The sequence below is a fragment of the Vipera ursinii genome (assembly GCF_947247035.1).
Source record: "Vipera ursinii genome assembly, chromosome: 2".
Taxonomy (NCBI): domain Eukaryota; kingdom Metazoa; phylum Chordata; class Lepidosauria; order Squamata; family Viperidae; genus Vipera; species Vipera ursinii.
In genome coordinates this window covers 217,721,867-217,740,083 of record NC_139513.1, presented here as the reverse complement: position 1 = coordinate 217,740,083, position 18,217 = coordinate 217,721,867, and the positions used below count along the sequence as shown (strand labels likewise).

The window sequence follows — 18,217 nt, the reverse complement described above, 5'->3', positions numbered from 1 at the left end:
TTTGTACAGTTTTGCACAGTTTTGAGGGGATCATTTTCAACCTCAGACAGAAAGGACACATGTACAGCGTCCTACCTTCTCGTAGCTTTGAAGTCCTTGAAAATTTACAGCTTGTGCGCAGCTTGCCAGACTTTGACCAAACACTTAGGTGCTTTCTTTTATGCTACACATCGACACTATGGGAAAATGTGTGTAGGGGATATTCTTTTGAAAGTACACTGAATTAGTGGGCATTAGTTAGTGGAATTGTAAAATCTCAAATATCTTTACTTTTTCCTTGAGCTGTGCTATAACATTCCAGACTGCAGGAAAGAATGCTCACAGAATGGAAATGTATCTTCCTATTAAAACAACAACAACAACAACAACAAAACTTTCACATGGGGACCTAGCATGTCAGGAAGGAAAGCAGGAAAAAAAATCCTTCTCCTGTACAACAGTGACAATGCTAGCCGTCCTTGTGAATTCATGCCTATGTCATAATAGCCGTATTCCAAAATCACAGTCCCCAACTGCAGTTTGAAAATCAGACAGGCGGTGTGAGCTAGGGAAAAAGGAGCATTATGTATAACTGAAGCATTTCTCTTTCTCTTAAGGGGGATTTGAGGTTTGAGTTTAATAAATAACATCAAAAATAATCAGGACAAACCCCCCCCCTTGTTAAGTAATTAAGGGAAGGAAGGAAGGAGAGACACAATGCAGCCCATTCTGTCTAAAATAATTAAAATATTAGGATAAATACTTGGACTTCTGCAGTTTTACATCTAAGGAACATTTACATTCCTTTTGGCTGATGACCTAGCCTTATACTGCATTTTAAGGATAACTTCCTTCTTTTACTGTCCAATTTATTGTTATAACCTAACGGCAAAGGACCAAAGCAGAAATAAGTAGAGGTGAAAGGACTTGGCCCTGCTACTGTTGTATCTCTACAGCATCTACATTGTTTATCTCTCTCTCTCTCTCTCTCTCTCTCTCTCTCTCTCTCTCTCTCTCTCTCTCTCTCTCTCTCTCTCTCTCTCTCTCCTCACCCCCTCTTCTCGTTTGCGCTGTTCCTCCCCTCCTCCTTCCGTATTAGCAATCTGCTTTGGTACTTTGACATCAGGGGTTTCCCTGGTGAATTTTGTCACAGAAAAAAGAGAATCATCAATATCGCAGTTAAACTTGACTTTCAAAGCTAATAGTATCTCATTTGGGGGCTCAAATTTAATAAATTTTCTTTGATTCCGGGTGCGTTTTTAAACATCAAACAATGAATTGGCCAGGGTGCAGTAAAATATTTAGATCTATTGACTATGGTTCAGAAGGGTAGAAGGCAAAACACTGGTGGTTTGATGTTGATAAATTCTTAGAACCTTAATCCACATTAGCGTTTTCTTTTATCTGGGTGCACATTGGCTACAATGAGAAAATGAAAAGCTAACATATATAGCCTATAACAATTCAAGTGTGATAATGCATTATTATAGATACAGTAAAATGACATTTGTACTACATTAGACAAGATGACTATCTGGACAAAATTATATATACCGTAGAAGGCCCAAGAGATGCTTTTTGTTCTTCTAGACTCTAGACTCTCTACCCTAAACCTGCAGATAGAAATGTGTGAAAGGCCCACATCATTATAAAAATTGCATTATAGGGCATACTTTGACAGCTTAGAGGTATTGACAGGAATTCTTTACATCAGCCAGGGAAATGTAAGACTCCCTATTCCCATGGACTAGGGTGCAGGATATGTAGATCCAGAAGGCTCTTATAAATGTGGAATGCAGCAGTCGTTTTTCGACTGTGTTAATGTTTACGTAGTAAACTGTTGCATCAATTACTACCAGGGCAGTAGAATGTGGCTGGGGCGATTTATATCTCTGTTTCCGTTCTAAAACAATTCTGCTGCATATTGCCTCTGAGATACAGGATTGTACAGTTCAGTTTAATTGCTGGAGTGTTAGAGTTTGCAAACGAAGAAGAAGACAAAAATCACGTGTGCAGCAACTGACTTCCTCCCTAATAAAATGAAAAGATAACATGTATGTATAACACAGCACTATCTGTTTGGAAGGAAGCCTTGTTATTTGCGTTCCAAAGTCATCATAAGTTATGACCCTCTGAATCTTCGGTCTTTTTCTCCTCAAGGATGACGGAGATGAGCAATGTCCACATTTCTGTGTCCATTTTTAAAAATCTTGTGTGGTTTTGTTAAAATCCATCGAAATCTACTTAATTTCAATGATTAGTTCAAAGCACGCTAATTAACTTTGGGCAATAATGCTGTTGTTGTTTTTTAAAAAATGTTGAGATAATCTGTTTAATCTATAGTTTAGAATTCACATGTAGTACTGATACTTGTTACTTACAAGTAGAAATAAATAAATGTTTTCAGCTTTCTGGCTGCTGGAAATGAGCCTACTTAAGCCAAGATGTAGGTGGATTTTTTTTTCTCCTGGTATTACTGGAAGATCTTCTGTGATATTCAGCACCCTATCTTAATAGACGTATTCTCTAGTTTTTATGCATAGAATCTGATCTTGTCTAGGTAGACACTAGGAATCAAAAACTATAAATATTGCCCATTGTATTTTTATAGATGAGTGAAGGTATTGCTCACCTTAACAGAAGGTGGCAGTACAATACCAATTGCATAAGATTGTAGTGGTCCACATGAGTACATGGAGGATCAGTCTCATTTACGGTGCTGTGTGTTTTGTTGTTTCTTAAACACTGAAATATTTTAAAACCCGATTACTTGGCGTTGGGGGGGGGGGAAATGTGCGTTTTCTTTTTCTCCCTTTCAGAATTTTTTTTTAAAAAATTGTCTTGGTTAAAATACTTCATATTTGACCTTAGTGTTTCCACAGACACTTACGACTACTCCTTATTAGCTGTGATGCAACTGGGGGGAGGTCTTAGAAATATTTCCATTATCTAATCTGATTTTGCTACATCGCGGTTTAATTACTGTAACTCAAAAGTGTTTTCTTTGATGAGAATAAGACTTTTACGTGAACGTGAGAACTTCCAAAAAAAGAGAGAGAGAGGTTCACTGGTGCCATGTTTGCTGAAATTAATGTGACGAGAGCATCCATCTTACTGGGCATCTGAGCCCAGTCTTAAATCTAGACCGCGTAGAGTTGTGTGCTGCTCCACTTGAACCAGGAGCCTTAAGTGACTTTCTTTTCCTAGCTCATTTCAGTCTAGAGCGGAGGAAGCTTTTTCTCCTTAACATTCTACCCCAGCACTCTGAATTAGAGATTTATTTGCAACGAAAAATCAATTAGTCCTAAATTTATTCATGGATTTCAGGTCCAGCGATCAATGCAAGTCCACTCAGTGGACTCAAGGGGACCCACTTCATCCCAGTTAATGTGTCTGAAGGGGAATTACCATTGATACTGTTTTTTCCCCCCCTTTTAGGTCAGAGATCAGATCTCACTGTCATGGACTACAGCAGGCAGGAACGACTTCGCCCTGCAGCTGCCTAAGCTGCACCTGGAGACTTTTGCAATGGAAGGGCTGAAAGGCGGGCCAGAGGTTATACCATTCCAGGTCAGAGTCTTCCGTAACCTCTCTTCACCGGCAGATGTCCCAAAACGTTAACCCAACCCATGCTAGAAATAAAAGGGTTTCCGTAAGGTATCTGACAAAGATTGAGAAATGTGGTTTCTAACTACTGCTTAAAGTAAATCATTTTGTTAGGAAAATATATCTATCTATATCTCTATCTGTCTATCTCTATCTCTATCTCTATCTATCTATCTATCTATCTATCTATCTATCTATCTATCTACACATTTTTGCATTCTAAATGGGCTATTCAGGTACCGAGCAAATGCTTCAGCAAAGAAAAGTATGCATAATATATATTCAAGGGTGACTACAAGGGAAAGAGTCTGGCTTAGTGTCTCTCTCTTCTCTCTCTCTTTCTCTCTCTCTCTCTCTCTTTTGGGAAGAATAAATCCAAAAATATTCCAAGGGAGTAAGAAATAGAAACAAGTTGCTCTTACCGATGTCACAGGTGGTCATCGGCATTGTGTCACGTGAGAGAAATAAAATGAGTGTGAGATGCATCACAGTGACTGATGGTTAATGCCAACTAGAGTTGTTCAACTGCTGACAAAGATTCTAGGGTTTTTATTTTTTTTTTTTAAAAAAATCTTTTTAGGTGCTTTCTGAATAACACTTTCTGTCACGGTCTGATGACAGGATGGGTGTAGATGTCAAAGTGTTTAATCAGAAAATAGCGCTCCTTAAAATGCAGCTTCCTCCCTTCTTTTCCTGTTTATTCAGAATGATCCAAGAGAAAGTGTTTGTGTGAATGGATTTATCTTTCCATAGGCATAGTACTGTTGTTACTAAAGCTAAGTTAATAAAAACTCTGCATTTTGTGCCCGAGCAAACAAACTTCTTTTCTGTGGGCATCAGTGGGGTTGGGCTGGGGTAATTTACGAAAGGATTCATCTTTCCATAGGCATAGTACTAAAACTGTTACTAAAACTAAGTTAATAAAACTCGGGCATTTTGTGCCCGAGCAAACATCTTTTCTGTGGATATCGGTGGGGTGGGGATGGAATATCATGGCATATGTGTCATGGCATTATTGTGAAATGATCTGAATAACACAGTCCACGCCATTTGTACAATTATATCCTGATCTGAAGTTGTCCTTACTTGTTCTACAAGCCTATGTCCATTTGCTAGACGAATTGTGGTTACAAGCAGAAAAATAGTGCGGCAAAAAATATTCCTTTGGGAAGAGACCTAATGCGGAAATGTGTGACATTTCTTGGATAATACCAAAATATTTAGATCTATCTTGCAAGTGGTTATAATCAGTTGAGTCCCAAACTAGGTCTGACAACAAGTTATCCGCAACAGGTTATTTCTTTTTAAAATGAAATAATCCATTAAAATTCAGGCATAGGAAGAAAGGAACAAAAACATTTGCATTTGTACCAACTTCTAACCATGTATTTATTTGGAGGTGGAAGTCGTTTCCTTTCTGCTAGCACATCGGTACAAAGTCTGAATATTTGTTTCACTTCCCAGCAGCTGACTCCATAGATGGCAATGGCCATATTGCTGAAGAATACGTACATTTCTTTTCTGAGGTGACAGCATATATATTGACCCTATTACTTCTGGTATATTTCAAATGTATGTGTGTATATGATTGATGTCTAAATTATATAAAGAGGAGAAAACAATCATTACATATTGATTATATTTTGTGCTTGTTATTTTTGTACCGTGCATACATGAACTCCTCACTATCTCATAGCTAGCTTGTTGGGTTGGTTGGTTGGTTTGAATTCTACAAAGAACCGAAGGTAGCATACGTAGCACTCCCTCCCGTTTTTTCCCCTAACGACTATCGTGAGGTAAATTGGATTAAAGAATGAGAGACTTTTCCAGACTCCTTAGTCTTAGGCCAACATCTCTTCTCACGTAATAGCTATTCAATGTATTTGTATATCCAGTTTTTCTGAAATTCACTTTTATTGTTTATGTTATTGCATTTCGTTTGTCTTCACGTTCAGAAACAAAATGACCATGGATAGGCAAAAAAAAAAAGCAGTGGGAGTGACTTTTGATTTCCTGTTGATTTGTCCATTGAGTTTTCTTGGCAGGAGCTGGCAAGGAGCCTCAGAAACCAATCAATCAGAATAGAGCTGGAAGGGACCATGGAGGTCTTCTAGTCCAGCCCCCTGCTCAAGCAGGAGACCCTACACCAGGGGTGTCAAACTCAATTTCATTGAGGGCCGCATCAGCATTGTGGTTGCCCTCAAGGGGCCGGGTGGGTAGCGCCAGGGTGGGTGTGGCCTGCTGGGTGGGCGTGGCTAGAGTGCATATGGCCTACTGGGTGGGCATGGCCAGCTCTACATCGTTCGCATCAAGGGTGCCTATGGGGGTCTGGGCAGGAGTGGGACAGATCTGAGGGTCTCTGGCAGAAGGAGGGTCTCTGGGCCAGGGCCAAGGCAGCGGGGGCCGTTCCCTCACTGTTTCCAGGATGGCTTCGCAGGCCACAAGAAACCATTTCGCGGGCCGGATCTGGCCCCCGGGCCTTGTGTTTGACATGTCTGCCCTACACCATTTCAGACAGGTGACTGTCCAGTCTTTTCTTAAAAACTTCCAGTGATGAAGTACCCAAAACGTCTGAAGGCAAGCTGTTCCACTGGTTAATTGTCCTCACTGTTGGGAAATTTATCCTTAATTCCAGGTTGCTTTTCTCCTTGATTAGTTTCCATCCATTGTTTCTTGTCTTGCCTACTGGTGCTTTGGAAAATAGGTTGTTCCCCTCTTCTTTGTGGCAGCCCCTCAAATACTGGAATACTGCTATCATGTCGCCCCTAGTCCTTCTTTCCTCTAGACTGGCCATGCCCATTTCCTGCAACCGTTCAACACATGTTTTTGCCTCCAGGCCCTTAATCATTTTAGTTGCTCTTTTTTGTACTTTTTCCAAAGTCTCGCCATCTTTTTTGTAATGTGGTGGACCAAAACTAGACACAGTATTCAAGGTGTGGTCTTATTAAAGATTTATAAAGCGGTACCAATACTTCATGTGATTTTGATTCTGTGCTTCTGTTTATACAATCAAGGATTGTGTTAGCTTTTTTGGCTGCTGCTACTCCCTTCCTTCCTTCCTTCCTTCCTTCCTTCCTTCCTTCCTTCCTTCCTTCCTTCCTTCCTTCCTTCCTTCCTTCCTTCCCTCCCTCCCTCCCTCCCTCCCTCCCTCCCTCCCTCCCTCCCTGCCAGCTTCCTTATTTATTTTGTTGGAAGCTTGTAGGAGGAAATCAGTGGGGAAGACAGCAGGAGTATGGAAATGCAAAGCCAGCAGGTGGGTTGCTTCTGCTGGGCAGGAGAGGAAGCGAAGGGGTGCGCAGGGCTGCAGTTCAGGAATGCTACATAGGGGTGAGCGAGAGGTCTGGGTGGTTTGCAAAGAGCACATGGGTTGGAGCAGATCAGGAGTACATGGGGCAATCGCGGTGTGTGAGAGGTGCCATGCTGTCTGGAGACGATGTTTGCAGAGGTGGCACAGGATAGATAGGGTGCCTGAGGATTTTGGGAAGTGGGCAAGAAGCGCTGTGTGGGTCTGGGATCACAGTTGAGGTGGCACAGGTTGGGAAGGATACATGGGGCAATTCCGCATGGGTCAGGAGAGGCATGCGGGTTGGGGAGGTGCATGGTTTGGGGAATGCACCAGAGGTTGGGAAACTGTCACATTGAAAAGGAAGACCACGTGACTGCAGCAGAGGGCAGCAACAGCCAGTAGCACTGAAGCACCCACAGCTTGCCCACATTTTACTGAGTCATTGGCCTCCCTCAACACACATACTTGCTCTGGGATTGGACTATAGCGGTACTTTGATTATCAACTATTGCATGACAAATGGTCTCCAAATGGCCAACTACTAGTATGGTCTCACTTAACCCATTTTATATACTATCCATTTTCAATACTCCCAGTATACTGAGCAAGAATAAAGACCCTTTGGCATTCTGGATATTATTAATTTACAACTTCCATCAATATCAACCAACCCAGGTGGTCAGGATTATGGGAATTATTGTCCAACAGCATCTGAAGGGCAGTTTCCCATTCTCCTGCAAAGTGACCATGAAACCAAAATTTCTAGTGTACATAGGAACCAACTTCATTTTCAAAGTCCGGTCTTCACTAGAAAAAGAGAAAGCCTCTTACTTTTAGGCAATGGGATTAACTTTCTGCTGTAATTTTATTTTTCTTTATCCTACCTTTATTATTCTTACAAATAATTTATTACTTTGACAAATAACTCAAGACAGCGAACATGCATAATACTCCTATTTTCCCCACAACAACCCTGTGAGTGGAATTGGACTAAGAGACAGGGACTAATCCATGGACACCCTGCCGGCTTCCATGGCTAAGGGGGGGGGGGTGTCTACAACTCAGAGGCACCTGGTTTCTAGCTTGGTCTCTTAACCACTAGGCCAGGGGTAGGCAACCTCGGCTCTTTTATGACTCAAACAGCCAAGGTTGCCTACCCCTGGCCTAGGCCAAACTGGTAATTGAAAATGTAAAATTGTTCATGAAATTCGCTTCAGGCTTCTCAGATATAAGTAGGGTGAGGTATGTAGAGTATAGATGGGATTTGTGAGAGAAAAAGATCCTACAATATTCAAAATGTCTCTCATTTGTTTAATCATTATATTCTCCATGACTCATAGACCATTCTTCCCCACCGCTATCCCAAGGGTGCTTTTTCAGAAGGCAGCTGGGCTTTGTTTTTGCTTGAAGATGTTTCACTTCTCATCCCAGAAGCTTCTTCAGTTCCCTGAAGCTTCTGGGATGAGAAGCGAAACGTCTTCAAGAAAAAACACAGTCCAGTTGCCTTTTGAAAAAGCACCTTTGGGACACCCACGAATGGGATGACTGAGGCTCTGCGTAGACACCCCCAGTGCTATATTTGTTTATTTTGCTTGGGATTTAAATGCAATTTAACAATTGTTGCCATTTTGTGAAACTTTTCGGGAAAAACAACTGCACTGGGCACCCCTCTCAATCCCAAACTACATAGAGCTCAGTTAACATATTGAAGCAGAGCCAAGTTTGGTTTAGACCAGGGGTAGGCAACCTCGGCTCTTTTATGACTCATGGACGTCAACTCCCAGAATTCCTGAGTCAGCATAGCTGACAGGAATTCTGGGAGTTGACGTCCCTGAGTCATAAAAGAGCGCGGTTGCCTACCCATGGTTTAGACTTTCCCGAGCTAAGTTTTCTTGTTACACAAAGTTAATATACATGTTTACTTCAAAGATGTTCCCAAATAAATGCAGATAGAGGTGCAGTTTGGAATCTTACTCTTTCCTGCTGTAGAAGATACTCTGCTGGTTGTGACAGAGGTAAAATGTTGTTTATGATGAAAATATCATGATCAGTCATTCAGCAATGCCAGAAATACTGCAGCTCAAGAATATTTAAAAATCTGGTGTCATACGAGAGGATGGAATGTCGTCAATGTATGTAACAAAGAATCTTCAAATTAATAGAATATTAATAAATGATGCAGTGAATGATGGAATTACTTTGTTATTGGCATGTTATAATATGAAAACTGAACAAAGTGCCAAGATGGGCAGGCATCAATGATCCCTATCAACTGTAATCAGTGTAATCATATACCAAGTTCAGGTAGTCTTCAATTTACAACCAGTTGTTCAGTGGCCGGATGTCACTAAAAATGTGCCTTGTGATTGGTCCTTGTGCTTGTGACCATCATGGTGTCCCTATGGTCGTATGATCATACTTTAGGCGCTTGGCAATCCGCATGTCTTTACAACAGTTGCAGCCTCCCCGGGTCACATTTGCGACCTTCGCACCAGATCCTGACAAGCAGTGTCGACGGGGGAAGCTGGAGTCACTTAACGACTTCACAATTCACTTAACAGCCGCAGTGATTCACTTAACAACCGTTGCATAAAAGTTCGTACAAGTGGGTGTAGCTCAAAATTCTGGTCTCGGTTGTGACTGCAACTCGAAGACAAAATTTAGTAGATTAGACTTTCCCTTGTGTCTGCCTTTTTTTTGATACTCTGCTATCCCGCCTCAGTGTAGCTTAATGTAGCTGTCTGACCCCACATTATTCTTTTCAGCACCTTCTTTTAATGTTTGCTGTCCTTGAGTAGAATGCTCCTGTATAAAATGTAATCTAAATCTAAATCTAAATCTAAAAACTGGGAAGGTGAGGAGAAGCTTCATTTTGCTTACTTACGCTCAGGAGTTGTAGCAAGTGTAGACAGATAACATGTAAAGTACCTACAGTTTACCAGTGTGCCCTCTGTTGTTGTTGTTGTTTTTGTCTGAAAACTGCTGCAGCAAAAGAAGGAGGGTGTTGCTTAGTTTTATAGTAGCAGAAGGAAGTGTTGACACTGTTTTTGAGGGATAGAGTATGATCATTATAAATTTATAAGGGGCTTACGTCCTCCCATTTATTATATGTAAATTATGCATCCATGTATGATCTAGTCGGGGCGTATCATATCGTACTGTACACAGAAGCAAAAGATGGCTCTTCTAATCAATTGGGCAAAAAATAAATGTAACATGAAATGTTACGTTCCTGCTGCATTTTCTGCTTCTTTCGATAGCGTTAGCAGGTCTGCGAAAATAAGCATTCAGGACCCAAGGGAAAATATCTATCTACAAATACAAAGATAATTATGTTGTTTCTTGTCTGTTCGGAACATTGTGGCAAATACCGCCTCTTAGAAAACGTACTCCACAAGACTTTTGAAGGCAAATAGAAGTGCTTTTTCTAGGTGGTAGCACTTATTATTTTCCATTCAAACCTACGGTGTGCAGACATGCAAAATACACAGATCAACACTGTGGAGCAGATCTGAAGCCCATAGACTGTCTCCTCACCCCTGGACAGTTTTAAGACAATTTATTCTTGCTGAAGGTATAAATACAATATTGTTAGGTCCCAAAGCATTCGTGATTTGTATCTCTCTCCGGTGCCTTCTAAACCGATCTACAATGAGATTGTTTCACTGGTCTCTGGCATCAAGAGAACGCTATTCCGCGCAAATTAATCTGCATGAATTCCCCCTCTTTCCAAGCACAATTATAGGTATTGACCCAGAAAGCTCTAAATAACCTAGGACCAATATATTTGACGGGACCACCTATCCTGTGCAAAATTGCTTCCTTGCCAAAGTTTGGTTTCTGGCATTCTTGGAGCATTTTTAAAATGGGGGGAAATTAAGGGGGAAAATGGGGTGGAAGTGGTTGTTTTTCTTCTAAGAGATGTTACTGGATTGATCACTGTGTCACAGGATGTTTGATTTTCTTCTACATTGTGCTGGGCTTTTGGAAAGGGATACAGTGTTTATTTTATATGTGTTTGGGGTGGGGCTGGGAAAGACCGTACTTTATTTTATTTATTTTAATTTTAATTCCATTTATATCCTGCCCTTCTCCGAAGACTCAGGGCGGCTTACAAGCTTACAAGCTTTAAGTGTAGACCAGTGCTTCTCAGCCTTAGCAACATTAAGATGCGTGGACCACACCTCTTTAGGTTGCCAAGGTTAAGAAACACCGGCGGAGACAGTTTGCAAGTCCAGTTCTTGGCATCAGATTAAAAGGGGGGGGGGGAAGGATGATTAAGTAATGGACAAAGAGTATGATTTGATACAAGGACAAAAGATAAAGTCTTCTAGAGCCAAGCTCAACTCTTGCTGGTTTTGTGGATATATTCGTGTTGTTTTTTGGACCATAAAATGGGAACGGTTTCCCATTGTCTTTTTCCTTTGTCTTTTCAGTCTAGCCTTACTTGGCCTTTTGAGATCAGCCAAAGTTATTGAGCTGCTGCTGCTGCTAGCTAGCTAGGTTTGTCTGTAAAATAAACTATAATTTGCCGCTTTGCTGCTTTGAGGATGAAGTACTAGTTGAGGGGAGGCACTTACCTCCCTTTTTTAATCACTTATGTAAAATTTTTGCAGTCTATGTGACTTTGTTCATATATAACGTTTTTGTCTGTCTATACAGTGCATGGGACAGTACACAGCATTATAAATAACAATATATAAAACATATATATAGTATCACGTGTTACTGCTAATGCATTGAATCAACTGTACTGATTTGATAGTATCACGTGTTACTGCTAATGCATTGAATCAACTGTACTGATTTGATATATGTTTATATTTAAACATATGATATATGACTATAGTCAACTGCATTGTAGCAGTGATACTACACATTTCCAGGGATTTACCCATGTTTCCTCAAAAATAAGACCGGGTCTTTTTTATTTTTTTTTTGCCTCCAAAAGAGGCACCAGGTCTTATTTTCGAGCGATGTCTTATTGACCTCCGGCACTGACAGTCCCACTCAGCAGGTCCACTTCTTCTGGGGCCGAAGGAGCAGCTTCATTTTGCAGCTGCATTCTGGCCTGCATTTTGCAGTCAGGCCTTTCCAGAAGGCCTATGCAGCTGAGTATCGAGTTATGGATTCAATCCATAGCTCAGTTCTTGGCTGCAGTGGCCTTCCAGAAAGGCCTGAGACTGAGAAATGCAGGCCTGGCTCCAGAAGACGCCACAGAAGAACTAGGCCAGCGAGGCGAGGCCTGGCTGAAAGGTAAGTGGGTGCAGGCCACGTGGGGCAGATCCACACCCCTACCCCGCCTTAGCTTGATTTTTAAGTGTGTGCCTCACCCCCAAACTAGGGCTTATTTTGGAGTAGGGCTTATATTAGGCCCACCCCCAAAATCAAACCAGGGCTTATTTTCAGGGTAGGCCTTACTTTCGGGGAAACTCGGTATTTTAGATAGAGATAGAGAAAGCAATAGAGAAATAGGGTGCTAGAGAAAGAGAGATACTGATAGAAATAGGGTTTTGAAGTGATCAGGATCATACAGGTGAAAGTTCCATTGCACTTTGACATAAGCAGCAAGTTATATTAAATACTTCCATGTAGAGAAAAGTCGAAAGTTGCCCCATGAGTTACAAAAGCTTTCTTTTGAGGCTTAAATGGGGAAGAGGTCTATTTTTGACAGAATGTTTTTGCATGTGGAAATGAGCAACTAAGGTCACTGTTGAAGCTCCTTAAAAATCAATGTGAGAATATTGACTTAACAGACTTGAAAAGGTTGAGGAATGAACTTTTTCAGTCTTGCCTTTGACTAAGGACAGATCCAGTTCTGTTTGCCTCTTAACTGCCTGTACCAATCCTCGCCTTTTAAGGCTTCCTGTCTCAAGCAGCCTGTGTTGATTCTGGGTTTCTTTTCTTGTCCTTAATATATAGTTTTGAAAGTCAAACATTTAGGTGAAATTTTATAACGTAGTAATATTGGACTTGGCGATGGAACTGTCAGCTTTTTTTGGGGGGGGGAGAAGAATATAATTTGATGGGGTGCTAAGGTGGAGGTCTGGAGAAGGAAGGCTGATCTGCAAGGGAGTTTATTATGGCTTAGTGATTTAGTGATTGATTTCATTTGCTGTCAGTTAAGGCTCTCTTAATGTCAAGTTTTTTTGCATAATGCATTGAAATAAAGACTGATGAAGTTCTTCAGAGAGATACCGCTTACATAAACTGACCCTGATTTGCCCTGTTCTGCATGACAATTTAAGTGACAGCAGTTAAAGGAGAATATACCAATGAATATGCAACTATAGTATTAAGGGAAATGTAAGGAAAATGGTTCAGAATATAAAACTGTGCATCAGAAACGGGCTGGATTATTAATTCCACAATTCTTCTGCATTGAGGAAAGAGGGTGTTGCGTGTCAAGTCATATCCTAAATAGCAAATTAAAGGGAGAAAAAAAAAGTTTAGGGGGAATTTAATATCTGTATTCAGGATGTCTGCTAAATTGTTTGCTTGGCTTAGCAGGCTGTATTTTAAAAGTATGCTAATTTCAAATCTGAGCCTTTGAGACTTTTATTTTTTTCATTTTATTCTGACAGTTTGTATACATGTTGTATATGTAACATTTTTGTCTCTCTGTCTATTTGTCTATATGTGTTGTCTTTGGTCTGCAGAATGGAATGGTGATCTAGTGGAAATAAATGGTTGATAAGATGAACAATTGAACCCTAATACAGTTTATTAGTAGTTTGTAGCATCAGTCTTCAGGAGGCATAAATTTTGTTACTTTAATGGCTTTCGTAGAGGCATATGTTAAGAGCGCCACATTCTTTGTTCCACACAGTTTGAATAACCAACTCTAGAGTGGTTGATTTCATTTCAGTCCCTCTTTAACTCATCATTGGTGAAGTACTGTTATCACAAAAATGGGAATAGTTGGGAAGATAAAAGGTACAAGTTCAAAAAATGGTTGGTTCCTGAAATAAGAGTTGAAAAATCTTTGCACACTCCAATGTGCAAAGATTTCTCAAGTCTCTATTTCAGAAACCAACCATTTTGGTTTCTGATAATGCGGACTGCACCCCAAGGAGGGAATATGTGAAAGCAGGGTTAGTTTAGAAGAAATGTGTAAAGTGTTAGCTTTACATAAAGATGATCAGAATCCTACTTTTGTTTCAGACTGCAATCTTCTGAGTTTACAACTATAACACAAAGGAATTAACATTAAGCACATTAAAATGACCTGTATATAAGGAATTTTATTTTATTTTATTTTTTTTAAAAAACCATGAAGAATACTATGGTAGCTTTAAGTGTCACTCTGGGTATATGCCTGAATCCCTTAGGAAGATGTAATCTTTTGTCCCTTTTTTCAAATTAATAAAAGTTGCATTTTTAATATGTTCCCCTTTATATTAAACTTGCAGGCATAGTTGGATATCATACTATAATTGTACCTTTTCTGGGATATATTACTTATCTTGCCAAAGCTGAAATGATTCCATGTTTTCAACCAATAGCATAAATTACTTTCATAGAGAGCTCTGATCTTCTTCATGCCATCATTTCTCATCAAAGTGAATGGAAGAGAGGTGTGTCATGACAGTAATTTAGTCAGAGATATGGTTAACTTGTAATACAGTTTAAAGAACTATTCCCAAGATTCTTGCATGCCTGGATTAGTTTGTGTATAACTTGTATATAAGTTATAACAGCAATTAAAAACACAATACTTTTTAGGGACATATTTGTGAACCATGTTCAGAACCTAATTTTAGTGCACAAAACATGATTTGAACTTCCCAAGATACAAGTAGATTAGACATCTACTCAAAAACCATCTTCAATTTGATGGTGAACAGTAGATGAGCACTTTTCAGTTTTACTTTCAAACAAACTGTATATTGAATTATCATATAGTTGAACCCACACTTAATAATTTGGATTACCTTTCTACCTTTTATAAAACAAAGACATTTCCCCTTCTCCCATCTTCTAGTACTTCTCCTGTACTCCAATATTTCCCAAAGATTAAAGTTTAGCTAAACTATAAAGAAAAAAGAAAGACCTTAAAAGATTTGATCAGAGCATCAGCAAGTTTGCAAATTTCCCCCAAACCCTAGAGTGCAATCCATCCGGTCCTTGATATTTAATCAGCTTCAAAATAAATAGGTAACCCCTGAACACTGTTGCTCTAAATTTCAGATTTCAACCCTTCCTAGTTGGAGCATTGGAGCAAATTGAGGAAATAGGACTTGAGCAGATTTGCTTTTTTTTAATTACCTACTCAACAAAGAGAACAATATGGCCAGAAGTGATGCTAGTGCAATTTCAATTTCAATAGTCACACTTAAGTATAAAACTGAAATTGTACGGGCACCTCTCTCTAGATGAAAAATTCAGCAATATTAAGTAATAATTAGTACAGTATTCCTAAGTAATAAAATACTACACCACTCTTCCAAAGCATGGCATGATAAACTATAACTGATAGAAAATCAACCGATCAAATATTAAAAATGTGATTATAGTATAATACTAACGTGTGTCAAAAAGGATAGTATATTTTGCCTTTCTCAAGCTTTCATTAGTCAAAGAAATGCTGACTTGGGAGTATTGAGGCACTTTAACTGACTATGCCTTTGCCCCCAAACACAAGCAGCCTAAATTCAGATCGGTAAAGGACAGAGAGGAAAATTTCCAAAAATAATTCCAAGGTCCAAGCAGTGTCATTTGAGCTGAAAAAAGTAAGGTTCTACATTTAGGCAAGAAAAACCAAATGTACAGATATAGTACAAGGGGTACCTTGCTGAATAGTAGTAACTGTGAGAGGGATCTCGGAGTCCTAGTGGACAATCACTTAAATATGAGCCAGCAGAGTGCTGCAGCTGCCAAAAAAGCCAACACAGTACTAGGCTGCATTAACAGAGGGATAGAATCAAGATCGTGTGAAGTGTTAATACCACTTTACAATGCCTTGGTAAGGCCACACTTGGAATACTGTATCAAGTTTTGGTCACCACGATATAAAAAAGTTGTTGAGACTCTGGAAAGAGTACAGAGAAGAGCAACAAAGATGATTAGGAGACTGGAGGCTAAAACATATAAGGAACGGCTGCTGGAATTGGGTCTGTCTAGTTTAATGAAGAGAAGGACGAGGGTTGACATGATAGCAGTCTTCCAATATCTCAGGGGCTGCCATAAAGAAGAGGAAGTCAAGCTATTTTTCCAAAGCACCTGAAGGCAAGACAAGAAGCAACGGATGGAAACTAGTCAAGGAGAGAAGCAACCTAGAACTAAGGAGAAATTTCCTGATAGTTAGAACAATTAACCAGTGGAACAACCTGCCTCCAGAAGCTGTGAATGCTCCAACACTGGGAAGTTTTTAAGAAGAGACTGGACAGCCATTTGTCTGAAACAGTATAGGTTTTCCTGCCTGAGCAGGGGGTTGGACTAGATGATCTCCAAGGTCCCTTCCAACTTTACTATTATGATTATAATTATGATTATGATCTTTATAAGTAATTGTCAACTCTTTGAATTGGACCTCAGAAATATTCTGATAGCGAATGCAGTCCTCCAGCTTATCACAAAAAGGAAGGTGCTCCTGCGCTGACAAAGTAACTTAGAAAGATACCATAGTTTGCTAAGATAAACATTGCTTAAAAATGCAGCGTTATCAGCAGCACATCTTTTTTATCTACTTCCTGATATTCTCTTTTCCCACTCTAGCAGTATTTTTCTCATTAAAGAGGGAGATCCATGGAAACCTGAAAGCAGATATCTCAGTGCAACACAAAAAAGGAAGAACCTGCTTATAGCTGGTGGTATCTTCAGACACACACACACACAAACACACACATCAATTATTTGTTTAATTGGATAACACACCTTAAGATGCATTTAGCAAACTGGAACAGGTTCTGTTGTGATTCAGCGTCAGCCTGTGGTTCCGGCAGCTGGGTCTGATGATTCTGAAGAGGAGGAGGAGGAGGGGTTTGGAGAGCCTTTGGTGTCAGAGGAAGGTTCTGATGCACTGCAGGACTCTCAGCCTGGCCCCTCCCGTCTTGTTCCTCATCAGACTCAGCTGTGTGAGCACGAGGGATTGGAAGAAGACGATCCACAGCTGGCTCTGTTCAGGGACGCTAGGAGCAGGAGGCAATCTAGCAGAGCAGAACAGAGGAAGGCAATGAGGCAACTTGGGAGGAGGCAATGAGAAGCCATGCCTTGGGACTGCTGATAAAAGGGGAAGGTGTGGGAGGTGCTGGTTGCTGAAGGCAACCGTTTGAAGATCTTCTGCTAGAGTCCTGGTCTGTTAATTCCTGTTTAACTCTTGCCTGAACTTTTGGTTTAACTCTTGTTTGAACTTTTGATTTCTTTGTCAATAAATTTGGTTGGGTTTTTTCCAGCCTGTTGACTATAAAAAGGGGTTGTCCCTGACATTCAAACAGGGCCGGTCGTAGGCTGGAACAGAACAGGTTCAAAGAAGAGTAATGAGGATGATTGGGAGACTAGAAATTAAATTTGAGTGAAAGATGTCATTTAGAGGAAATTTCCCATTATTCCAGAATGGAAGAGTGCAATATAATGACTTTACATTACAGAACGGCAGTTTCTAATTTAATGCTAGAAAACATTTCAGAGATATAAAGTTTAATGAAATGTATATTGAAGGCCAAATTGTAACTCTCTGGGAATTCTTTCCTCCTGCTAATAGTTAAGCTCATCTGGCCTACCCAGAAAAGTAGTGTCCCCTTCCTCCTACTAATTCTGTCATGGATGTTTACCGCCCATTGGTGAGATGCTGTAGTTTATTTTATTTATTTATTTTTATTTATTATATTTTTATACCGCCCTTCTCCCGAAGGACTCAGGGCGGTGTACAGGGCAATAAATACAAAAACAGGATACAAAAGTTAAAAGCAATTAAATAAATGCCCAAGGTTAAAACAATAATTAAGATGTATTAAAACCCCAACCCTAACCCATCAGGCCAGGTCAGACTGCTCAAATAAATACGTTTTTAGATCGCGCCGGAAGGAGCGAAGGTCGGGGGCCGTCCGGAGCTCAACCGGCAAGCGGTTCCATAGGTCTGGCGCGCCCACAGAGACCGCTCTCCCCCTGGGGGCCACCAATCGACATTCTTTGATCGGAGGCACCCTAAGGAGGCCCTCTCTGTGGGAGCGCACTGGACGGAGGGAAGTTGACGCCGGCCGCAGGTGTTGCCGTAGGTAATCCGGACCCATGCCATGTAGGGCTTTGTAAGTCATTACTAACACCTTGAATCTTGAGTTTCTACATCAAGCAGGCAGTAGGACTTAATGACCCAGATACTTCTTTCCAGGGAAAAATCTGTTATTG

At 40.4% G+C, this 18,217-nt stretch overlaps 1 protein-coding gene across 1 annotated transcript in view; it reads left to right on the top strand.

The window, feature by feature from the left end:
* The window catches only part of CCDC171 (coiled-coil domain containing 171), a 206,664-nt gene that overhangs the window by 144,623 nt on the left and 43,824 nt on the right, over window positions 1-18,217 (top strand). Inside the window, exon 25 of the mRNA XM_083352873.1 lies at window positions 3,418-3,549. Within this exon, the coding sequence (XP_083208999.1) occupies window positions 3,418-3,549 (132 nt within the window). The remainder of the gene's footprint in view (window positions 1-3,417; window positions 3,550-18,217) is intronic.